At 36.7% G+C, this 12,381-nt stretch overlaps 1 protein-coding gene across 6 annotated transcripts in view; it reads left to right on the top strand.

The window, feature by feature from the left end:
- POT1 (protection of telomeres 1) overlaps positions 1-12,381 on the top strand; it is a 555,480-nt gene that overhangs the window by 486,631 nt on the left and 56,468 nt on the right. For all 6 annotated transcript variants that reach the window (XM_086610452.1, XM_086610455.1, XM_086610454.1 and 3 more), the window contains 4 exons: positions 5,121-5,193; positions 6,068-6,159; positions 9,663-9,773; positions 12,245-12,292. In XM_086610452.1, coding sequence (XP_086466578.1) covers positions 5,121-5,193; positions 6,068-6,159; positions 9,663-9,773; positions 12,245-12,292 — 324 coding nt within the window. The remainder of the gene's footprint in view (positions 1-5,120; positions 5,194-6,067; positions 6,160-9,662; positions 9,774-12,244; positions 12,293-12,381) is intronic.

A 12,381-nucleotide genomic window follows, 5' to 3' on the forward strand; every position in this document is an offset into this window, starting at 1 on the left:
TGACTCCATTGATTCACAGTTCTGCCCTTCCCTCTTACATTGTCATACTTCAATTTTATAAGGGGTTTTCTTAGTTTCTAAACTCTGGACTCATTTAAAAACACATTAATATGCAGAAGGCTGTGCCGAAAATGGAGGTATTGGGGTAGGTCAAGTGGTATTTTATTTTTAAAAGAATACTAATAAGCACCACCATCTGTTAAAGATCAGATTTCAGAGTAATGACTTCTAAAGCAGTTTTCCTTTCTTGTATGAAGCAATGCAATATCCAGTTTTATGAAAAGAGAACTCTAGCAACTACCTGCATCAAGATACAATTAAGTTTTTTATCATTATCTAATGTGCATTTATGTTTTACAATAGTCTCAAATACATTTCAGATTGGAAGTACAATCCTAGTGTACTAGGGAAATGCAGAATTTTTTTTTTTTTATCTCTACAACAAGTATACTCTGTAAAATGCAGTGTTAATTCTTGAGGGTTTTCTTTTTTTAAGCTGTTTAATTTTTTTTTGGTAAATGATTCTGAAAATCCTTTTAATCATCCCTGACACTTAAGTGGCAGGAAATCAACATCATCCCAGACTTGCCTTCAGTCTGTTACCAAAAAACAAAGGTTAAAAAAAAAAGGCAAGCTAACTCTGTAGAAAACATTAGGTCACTTAAATCCTTAAAAAATGGCACAAATATTTTAAAAATATGAGCTGAACTGGCCTAATGATTTTCTGTATCCAAAGAACGTTTTTGCTTCCCCAGCTGTATATTGCCAGTCCCAGCTCTAGTGCTTATGTGACCCTGTGATTGAGTCCATTCATGAGAAATAAACTGGCAGAAGACTTTCTGTATTGATGGAGAGAGGGTAGTTTTCTGCTGCTCTCTTGTTCTCTGTACTGGTTCATTATGGGTGTCAAAGAAGTGCCAGGAGTAGTGCAGTTAGGTAAAGCAAAGGAGCAGAATGGCCCTATTTGGAAGCAGACAGCAGTAGAGTGTGATAGGAGTTGATTTGATTGAGAATGATCCAGCCTCCCTTAGGCCTTGTAAAGGGACAAATGGAAACATCAATAACCGATGCTGCTAGTAAACAGGGGTTTTATTCCTCTGGGTGTAGTTTTCTGTCCCCATTCACCTGCAGGGCATATAAACGTTCCTGCTTTTAAGAGCTGTGTCTGCAAGCACCCTAACAGGGAAGAACAGGGATTCTTGTTCACAAAGGAAATATTGAAGCAGACAAAACCAGATTATAAATAGAAAATGTTTCTGCCAAAATAAATGTTTTCATTAGGAAAGCAGAACAATTATTACCAGACTGACTTAAAGCATACATGCAGTGTTACAGCTGATTGCTGAAAGAGAAAGCGTATCGAATCTCTTTCTCAGAGTTGTGCCTTATGTTAAGAGAACTTCATGCTGCTGCTGAACATGGATTAGTAGGTGACTAAAACAGCTTGACTTAAAAACAGTGCAACTGGAGAGCTGATAAAGCTGGTGCTAATGCACCATTAAATATGTAGGAAAATTCAGTTTTGCAGGCTGAGCTTGAAGCGAACCTTAGAATGCACTGATGTTAGGTTATCTTAGCAGTGGCACAGCACATTATCGCACTAGACCTGCCAAAATAGGGATCAGGTCTTGCTTTGAGGAGGGAGGAAGGGGAGAGGAGAATTTTTATGAAGTGTATTCTGAGAAAAAGCAACAAAAATCATCCAGGATGCTTCTGTCTGGCGTGTGTGCCTCAGTTCTTTCATTCTTCTGAAACTTTTGTTTTCTGGAATCCCTCTGAACAATACAAATTTTAATTTAAATTTGTGGGGACACAGCACAAGTAATGTCCGTACATCCTCAGTCATGATATCCATTAACTGAACCTGATGCCTTTTCCAGTTAATTTATAATCCTCTGGATTTGGCTGTAGCAAAGCTGAACCAAATCTGAAAATCAGCTGTTGGACCAAACTGAGGAATGTGGCAGTGGCAAGGAAGGAGACAGATTCACTAGAGGAGTTGCACATAGTCAGATTGTGAAAGAGCCTAGTGGCATATAGAATGGGGAGGGTTTTGGAAGTTTGTCTATAGACTCAATAAGCAGTGCAGGATTTGTGGGGGAGGAGTGGATTTGGGTAGATTTTGCTAATAAGGTAGGTTTTGTTGATGTTTGGGGCCCAAGAGCTTCAGGCATGTTGAGAAAGCAGTGTGGGTAGTGTTTATACTGAGAAAGAGAACTAAAGTGGACGTGTTTGGGATACAAAGGAAAGTGGTGGGGCCAGATTATTACAGCAAAGAATGCAGTCCCAGAATTTGAAAACTATTTGGAAGATACTGGGATGTAAACAGAAAAATAAAAACTAAAAATGCTCAGAAATCAGTCTTTATATCATCAGTGTATTCTGCTTTTAAATTGCGTGGTTATGCGGATTGAAATTTCTTTGGTAAGCAAAAAATATATATGTAAATACAGAGTGTTCCTGACTTTGCTTCATTGTAAAGACTTTATTGCAAGAAAAATTCTTTAGTGTTTCATTTAACTGTGAGTACACTTCAAGACAAATAATTGCAGCAAGAACAATTATATGTAACACTTGAAATTTTAAGGAAAGTTGTAATTTTGAAAACAAGTGGCAAACCTTAGTACTTAAGTATCCTTACAAAACTCATTAGTCTTCCCTGTGAAAAGTAGGAACTTATTTGTTAAAAAAATATGTTCATAGATTTTTGACCTTCTAGTTTGAAATGAAGCATTACTACTGTCTCGAAAACAATAAAGCAATATGGTACATGTTAAATCTAATTAAATGTGGGTATTTTTTTAGTGTAATAAAATTAAAATATGCTTTGGGTTGGAAATGGATGATTTCTGGAGTCTTAGTATTTCTTTGTAAAACAGATAATAAAATAAACTGTTGAATTTTACTTAGATTCCTCCTCAGTTAACATGTTGCAGGAGTAATTTTACTCTGAAAAGCCTCTACAGTAACAATTCATTGCTGTGTATTTTATCCTAATTTGGTTTAAGACGTGTTTACTAACATTTACATCAAGCTTCCTGCTGAATATGTGTAGTGTAAAATTGTTATGATATACCTGACTATGTTCTTAATGTTGCTTTTGTGCATTTGTAGACATTTATAGATTGCCCCTGCTGTGTCTTTACAGGAAACTTTTAGTTTTATTTCCTGTGCTGTTTGTGTAGTTCTCTTAAACACTTTATAGAGTCTGCTTTCCAATTTTTGTGTTCTTATTTATTGAACCAATGTCTGTGTTTTCATCCTTGAGAAGGATACAGTGCTTTACCAGCCTTATGGAGTGCATGGTCAGCAAGTTTGCTGATGACACTAAACTGGGAGGAGTGGCTGACACACAGAAGGCTGTGCTGCCATTCAGAGAGACCTGGACAGGCTGGAGAGTTGGGCAGGGAGAAATTTAATGAAATACAACAAGGGCAAGTGTAGAGTCTTGCATCTGGGTAAGAACAACCTCATGCACCAGTACAAGTTGGGGACTGGACTGCTGGGGAACAGCACAGGGGAAAGAGACCTGGGGTCCTGGTGGACAGCAGGATGACCATGAGCCAGCAATGTGCCCTTGTGGCCAAGAAGACCAATGGCATCCTGGGGTGTATTAGAAGGGGTGTGGTTAGTAGGTCAAGAGAGGTTCTCCTGCCCTTCTACTCTGCCCTGGTGTGTTGCTCACCAGCCTAGGCTGCGGCTCCAACGATGTCGTTGCATCTCCTGCAGCCAGGAGGAAATGGCCCGCCTTTTGTAGGCAGGGCCTAAACCTTAATTAGATAATTACCAATTCAAGCCAGCTGGGTGATATCCATACTGGTGAGGCCGCATCTGGAATGTTGTGTCCAGTTCTGGGCCCCTCAGTTCAAGAAGGACAAGGAACTGCTTGTGAGAGTCCAGTGCAGGGCCACAAAGATGATTGAGTGGAGCATCTCACTTATGAGGAAAGGCTGAGGGAGCTGGGTCTCTTTGGCTTGGAGAAAAGGAGACTGAGGGGGGACCTCATTAATGTTTATAAACATGGAAAGGATGACTGCCATGAGCATGAAGCCAGGCTCTTCTCAGTGGCATCCAATGATAGGACAAGGGGAAATGGATATAAGCTGGAACATAGGAGGTTCCGCTTAAACATGAGGAAGAACTTCTTCCCATTAAGGGTAACAGAACACTGGAACAGGCTGCCCAGTGAGGTTGTGGAGTCTCCTTCTCTGGAGATGTTCAAAACCCGCCTGGACGCGTTCTTGTGTGATCTGATCTAGGTGGTCCTGCTCTGGCAGGGGGATTGGACTAGATGATCCTTTGAGGTCCCTTCCAATCCCTAACACTCTGTGATTCTGTGGAAGAAAACATTTGACTGACATTTTCGCTGCTGTTGAAAGAGAACTTTTTTTTATGAGATACCATCTTTCTAACAAAACACATTTGTTCCAAAGAGATGTTAACATCACTGAAGTTGCTGGTCTGTGATATTTGCTTCATTGTAGCTTCAACTTCACTATAAAGAGAGTATTTTTACAGAGTTAATAGAATCTTTGCATCTTTTAGAGCATTTGCATTATTGACAAATTAATAGGTCACTACAGTTTCAAAACTTTGTAATACTGTTCTCCCAGCTGTACCTTTTATTTATTTTTCACGGAAGATAATTTGTCTTCATATACATCTTTTATCTCTTGACTGTGATTTTTATTTTGATGTTTATGTTGTAATCCTTTGCCAAAATTTTTGGAGAAATTGCTGTGTCTTTTAAGATTTTGATTGCCCTACCTTTTTAGCTGCCTTTCAGATTTTGTGCTAAAACTGTAGCCTTTGTCCTGTGATTGTAACTAGTAAAAGGTACTTCCATAGCTACTACTTCATTGTTTAGTCTAAGCTTATCATCTAGTCAGTAGTATTGACTTATAATGTTTCCTTTGTTATATCCCAAGAATGTTGCTCTTCAGTGCTGTCTTTAGCAGTTTTTACTCATTTTTTTTTTAAGAACTCAGATGGTAGTGTGCACTTATCACTTTGATTCTACCTTTTTTAGCTTACAGATGTTTTAGCTGCTATCAGTGTTTCAGTAACTTAGAGACATATAGTCTTAGTTCACAATATTTTTTTTTTTTTTCGCTGTTTAGGGAATAGTTGCTCTTTCCTACCCATTAACAAAACTTGGAGATGGGACAAACTTTTTCAAGATTGTTCTTCAAGGTACTACTTTTAAGTATACATTTTAAATGTATTTTGTTAAACTTCTTGACACTTTTTTTTGACATCATGCTATTACATCGCTAGTACCTGCTTTTTTAGCGTTCAGTAAATGTTTTATTTAAAATACTCTCTAAAAGTATTTGTTCTCTACAAAAATAGATTGCTTTAAACTTATGCCAGGTAAGTTAATGGAAACAATACAGTCTTTTTATTTCAGTAGACTTCTTGTTGTAGAACCTTTTGAAATAGTCCTGGAAGTGCATTAGCTAGCTTTAATAGTGTATTTTTAAACTGCTTTTCGTAAAGAAGGACTAAGAAAATTGCGCACTTAATGATTACCATATAATATATACTATGTAAGTGCATATTTAATATAGGTCAGCATGTCGATTAGCAGCAGAGTATTTATATTTGGTTCTGTTTTGATCTAAGCAGTTAAAAAATGGAATTTCACGTGATTACTCAGGTATTCGAATATCAGTAGACACATTAACACATTGAAAGACTTAAGTAGTTCATCATGTAATAAATGATGCTAAAGTATGAAATGTCACTTTTAAGTCCAAAGCTCATCACCGTCTCCAGCCAGGAAGGACGAGGGTGTTGTTAGTCAGGAGTCTATGTTGGATTCAAAGAACTTTCGGTTTCTTTCCATTTCCTTCTCAGCATCTTCCTTACATTCTGCTTGACATACCTATAGTTAGCACATAAAAGCAGTTGTATAACTATTTGAAAAGATTTTCTGTTTGTAGATGAATTGAAATGAAAAGTTGTAGACTCTGTAGATTAGCTTATTTTGGAAATCTCTTCTCATTGCTGTTTTGGTGTGGAGAAGGTATGGTGATTGGAATCACTTCTGCTTTTTTTTCTCTAGATTTAGATGACTTATGTTCACGGATCAACAGCATCAATATTTTAATATATGGAAAAATGGCAAAGGAATGTGCAGAAATTATACGCCATGGGGTAAAATAATTTTTTTTCCTTCTTTTAGGAATTGTTTTCCACAGATGTATGTTGACTTCATGTCTTTGTATAGCTATCACCAAAATTAGAAATAATCTATTCGGTCAGCTCAAATCTACAAATATGACCTAGAGAAAACCAAAAAGTATTTGCTTATGGAAATTCTTTCTAAAAATAATATCTAAACAAAGCAATTCTTTTTGGCGGTGCAGTTTACCTAGCAAGTAAAGAATTGTGAATATAGATAACAGAGAAGTCATCCATTTATGTTCGTAATGTGAATGTCTATAGCCACTTGATAACATAGATTTTAGAATTAAATTGATTTAAAAGACAATTACGCTAAAAAACTTTATTTTTAAAACCAATTAATTCAAAACTATGTATAGTTTTCTTTGTTGGCTGGGTGCTGGTGTCCTGCTTAGGTGTGCAAGCTTGGTTTGATTAGCTCCAGGGTGAAGGACACGGGCATAAAAATCTTCTATAAGATCAACCATAAGGTATGTATAAATTAAGAAGTGACAGTCTATACAAATTTCTTGATTCCTCAGAATTTTAACAATGAGTCTAAGATGGCAAGTTGCTGAACTAATTTGATGAATATACAAGCAGCAGAATCATTTTAAATTTAGAGAACAAATCAGTTTTATTGTCCTGATAAAAAATACAAATAATGAACAAGGCCCTGAGCGGCAATTAGAAGACAGAAAATCAGTACTAAAGAGCCAAGTAGGAAACCACAAACCACAGGCAACAGCCCTTAGTCAGCCAGAGTGCACTAAAACTTGTGTTTGGTCTTCCCCAGTGAACTGAACCTTCATAGTACTTTCCACATGTCTCAAATGAGATTTTAATTTCTGAAGAATCTGAATCTGAGGGAGCAGAATAATTTCTGAAACTAGCAGAGTTGCAGTTTGGCAGTGATGAAATAGATTTAATTTTTTAAAACCCAAAGCTTTAGTCATTAAAGACTAAATTCAGTAAGATCCAGTCCTTTTGATTTGCTGCTTACCACAGTTTTGTACATTTCCATATCGTACTTCCCATACTGTAACAAATTTAGCTAGTTAGCTGAGGAGAGAAGCAGACTATTCCCAAAAAAGTGGATAACCATGTTGTTCTTGTCTCTTGGGAGTCTTCTGGTTCTGTAACAGAATAATCATCAGGGAAAATATTGTCTTTCCTTTATTTCTCACTTCTTTTGAATGAGAGGAGTAGGATTTGTTTTTACCGTTGAAAAATGGTGGTCGAATCTTATAGTTTGTATATATATGCAATATAAACCACTTCTTTTTACATGAAAATCCACTAATTTATGTAAATGGGTTTGATTCCCAAGCCAATTGTAAGAGAACTTCTAATAATTACTCTTAGCTAAAGGTGAAATAGAAACTAATCTTTTTCGAAAACTAGTATAGCATTAGATTTCAAAATGCTGTGCAAACCTTATGTAATTTCTTGCATGCTTAGCAACGGCAAGTCACAACCTGTCAAAGTTGACCATGAATTTGTAGCAAGTCTGAGTATATACCTGTTCTTTCTGTCTTTAAAACTAGATTTTTGACGTTAACACTGTCTTCTTGCCCCGTTGAAATTGCACAGTCCTTTTGCAGATGTGTTTCGAATTCATGTTATGCATTGCATATTACATGAGAGTAATTACCAGTGGTCTAGTAATATTCACAAGAGTTTCTATTTATTACCAACCTGTGTAGAGGCTTGGGTCTTTATAATTCTAAAATTCCTTCTGACACAGGAAAACAAGGCAAGTCAGCTGTACAGAGCTCCAATCCTGACTCAGCAACCAAGTCCCAGAAACTTGTGCAGCCTGCAATCTGATAAAATGCTGAAATGGGAATGATGTATGGCAGGGCATAGCTGTTTAGATGAAGGTTGATTCCACTGTTGAAGGAACACTATGAGTAGCATCAGCAACAGTGAAAGGAAAAACACATACTAACACCTGGTTTCTGCAAAATAGCTGAGTTTCCTGAAGCTTATGTTTGTGTGTGTATCTGGAAAGAATAAAACAACTTTAATGTGTGTTAGCAGGGTGGTGTGTTCCAGGTGCAAGGAATATTGAGTTATCTAATTGTTTTGGCCCGTTTCAACTTACTTAGCTGTGAGTATGACTTACACTTAGGTGACTTAGATATTATCTTTTAACCAAAATATAAATTGTATTCCTATTCATGATACTGCCTGAAAATCACTATGCCCTAGGTATTTTTATTTTGTATTAAACTGATTAAGCTTATGTTTTCTGCAGTGATTTTTTTTTTTTCCCTGCAAATCCTTTAATAATTAAATATATCACTGTCACTTAAGGTAGCAGCCTTTCTTTTTCTTGCACAAAACGTTTAAGTTTTGGATCTTAAATCGTTTAGAGTAGCATTGTCAGATTGCTGAAATAGCAAAAGAGAGACATCATAGTGCAATATTTGGCTAAAACTGCCAACTTCAATCAGAAAACTCTTCTATTTGTTGTAATCAAATAAACACATGAACAAAAGTCATTCAGTAAAAGCTTATGGAAGTGCTTTTTGTAGAAGTTCAAATAGAAATAGAGTTCGGAGTCTAATATGTTTATTGGAATGGATCATACTGGTATATCCCTGCTTCACAGTTCTGGTACCAAAGGAGTTGACTGTAAAGGAGCTTGACATTATATCAAAGTTCGCAGCATTATCTTTGGTCACATACCTTTCTTAACAACATCTCTCTCTTCTAAATGTATTATTTTTTTTTTTTTGTAAGGTTGCTAAACCTAAAAAGGTGAGCTGCTGCAGGGACTTAAATCATTTGCACCTTAAATCATCCTTTTCTTATTCACTTTGTGGTATCTGAGGAGCTTTATACCAAAGTGAAAGTGCAGTTGCAAATGCAACTGCTTCTGTAACAGAATCTCAGGAGTGACCCCAGAGAAGTTCGTGATGTCTCTTTTGCTACCAAAAACCTACCTATTGATTGACCTACCTGTTTGACCCTTGAGGAAGAAATTAGAAGATGTCAATCCAAGCAAGACAGAAAATGGCTAGAAGGAGAGTACCTTCAAAGTGCAGCTGTAACTCAATAAGAAATAACCTCTGAGAAAAGAGTGTTTTGTCACTGCTGATCTGATGTGTGATTCCCTTTCTACCTTAATTAAGCTTAGCCAGAAAGGAATTGGTTTTCCGTGGGAATGACTCTTTTGCTTTATTCAGTGTGACTCTTCCCCTCTAGCCCTTGTCAAAATTAGCACTCAGTCACAGTAGCATCAACAGTGTGAGAATTTTAGCATAATTTCAAAAAAAAAAAAATGTTTACTGGCATTGGTTGGAAGTACAAATTCCCTGAGTAGAGAACTAAATAAAGAAACTTACAGGAAGTGTTTAGAATTTGTTCAGGATTTTTCTTTCTTGAATGTCTTGAGACTTCAGGGTGAAATTTCACATCACATATTCTTAAAATAGAGTACATGAAACAGCCAGTGTAATCATCTGTTTATCGCTCTGTCCCTATAGGACACCACCATAGTTACAGGATTTAAGTTGGCAAAATCGCCTACAGCGAAAGAGGATGGTAGACATAGTTGCCACCTGGAGATGTCTGAAGAAGCTGGATCAGCCATTTATGTACGTGCGTACCCAACTTTTTTTTTTACTTTTTTTTTCCCCCCAAATACCAACATTAATGTTTTGCTACATAGTAGAAAAAAACAGTAAGATCTAGTAGAGTCTGAAGTGCTACAGATTATTTTAGTGTGTCCATCAGCAAACAGTCAGAACTCATCTCTGTGTGCGTACATACAATTTTATAATACCCCTATGCAAGACCCAACTTACCTGAGGCCTCCCAGGTGATTTCGTGCTGGTTGAGTGCAGAAATTTTACCTTAGTTGGCTTTAGATAGATCCCTAGAGCTGTTTAAGCCATTCTTGTGCATAACACAGTGCAGTAAGGTAGAGGGTGCAAGACAGGTCTTAGGTCTATCATTTTTAGTTTTCTCTGGGCTGTGAGTTTGTGCTCCTTTGACTTGCATCTTACACTTTGCCTTTGAAATACATGGATTCCTAGATTCTTAATGTTTGAAAGAGAAGTCCGCTCCTTTTTTTCTGAGGAAAATACTTGTTCTTTTGTACTATTCTCACATCAGTACTGTAAATCTTAAATGCTTCCATCTGTTGAAATTTGGGAGTGTTCTGCTGCAACTTACCATTTGTCTGTGGTAATACATTAGCAGTGCATGTTTGTTGTGGTCACTGTCATTGCTTCAAGAAATTTTTGCTACCGTTTTAAGCCTAAGCATTGGTGTTTTTAAAGTTATAGGACTTACAGAAGATTTAGGATATTATTCTACATTTGGAAACCTGTAGTTTGGAGGGGGTAGGAAAGGGACTGGGTGTGGAATGAAACTAAAGTTTCAAAAACTTTGTTGAACACTTCAGTGGGCTTCTGGTGAGAAAGTGTTGCATGTTTTTGATTACTGTAATTATCTACTATGATTAAAAAGTTTGGCGGCATTGTACTAAACTCTCAGTGACAGTGCTGCAAACTCCATTCTATAGTCAGTGAAAAGGAGACGGCACATTCATTGGAGAACAATATAGCATTACACTATATGGTGCTTCCTTTGAATCTATCCATCAGATTTTAAAACAAACTCAGAAATCATTGTAAAAACTGAAACACAAAATCACATAGAAGAGAGACTTATTAAAATCAATTGTGTGCCAGTGTCAAGGTTTGAACTTTTGTCTGAATAATTGTTATCTGAGAATAATTTTAAATTTAAGAATTTATTTTTTTTTATATTTCAGAAAGGTATCTTTTTCCAGAACTAACCTCTTGAGATCATGAAAGCTTGTCATGCAGCTCAATGAGAAACAACATGAATTTAAATCTAAGTTATAGTTCAGACTGGTTTATGACATGATCTCTAGATAATGATGATATATAGGTAGAAAAAGTATGTTTTATTGAAGATAATAGGTAGCAAAACTGCCCTGAGTCTGGACAAATGTGTCTAAACTGAATGTACCTAAATTTTAGACACTGGATGAGGCACACAGTTGAGTATTGGCAAGACCTCACAATATGCAATCTAATCCCAAGGAAGATGTGCAGCTCACTGAATGTGCAGGTTTTGCTGAGGAGGTGTTTGTCTCGTCATTGACCACGGAATGGAACCTGTGGCGCTTAATGTACTGACACGCTCATTGAATGCTTTAAATTAGCACAAATGATCTGAGTTCTTTGTGTGCTTCACTTTCTGAATTACAGCTGTTTATGCGACTATTTCAAATAAATAAATGAAAGTAAAACTAGCTTCGGGAATGCAGTTGAGGGTGGAGAGCAAAAGCAGGTCCCTAGCAGGAGTCTGCACTGTTGAGGCAGTTGGGAGCTGTGACGTGGGACCCTGTGTCCAGCAGACAGGCTGTGGTGTTGCATCAGGACGGCAGCTGAGCCCTGCGTGTCTCGTTATAGGGTGGATATGTGTAGATGTTGTGTCAAATCACCATGATTAGGTCTTTGAAAAACCTTACGCTGAAGAGAAGTCTGGCTTATAAACATGACTCTAAAAGCTGAAGAGCTACCTTTAAATAGAATTTCCCATTCTGGTGAATTTTCCTTGACCTTTTTTTTAAAAAAAAAATTTTTTTCCCCCCGCAAAGAGCAACGAGTCACTGAGAGTAGACCTGCTCTAAGCATTGACATATACAAAACCTAAGCCCATTTAAGTTCTCTGTGAAGCAAGTCACTATTAGAAAGTACAGTTTTAAATTTGTGGCCTCAGACTTTCAAATGCTGACTCTACTAATGTGACCTGACTTCTGTTCAACTAAGTGTGTTTCCACTTTAGAAAATGTGTGTGTTTGTTAAAGTAGCTTTTATCTGAGTGTAATTGGAGTTAATGCTATTTTCTTTTTTTTGTAGGATAAAACTTTGCTAGTTTCAGAGGTCGTTAACATAGCAAAAGTGTCTATAGTGCTGTTTTGTATATGCTTATAGCATTATATTTGCTTTAGTATATATATATATATCTTGGTATATTTCAAGGCTTTCAATTCTGTAATCAGAGTGTTTGCTATTTTTTCCCTCCTCAGATTTATACTATACCAAGAATAACTGCAGCTTCAGCAACTGCATCTGTGGTGAGTTTATATTTGAGATGTTTTTAAACCATGTGAGATTAACTGCATGTAAATAAAAATGTATGGAACTCTCTGCTGTTTATTTTAAT

This window comes from Tauraco erythrolophus, chromosome 4 (assembly GCF_009769465.1).
Source record: "Tauraco erythrolophus isolate bTauEry1 chromosome 4, bTauEry1.pri, whole genome shotgun sequence".
Classification (NCBI taxonomy): Eukaryota; Metazoa; Chordata; class Aves; order Musophagiformes; family Musophagidae; genus Tauraco; species Tauraco erythrolophus.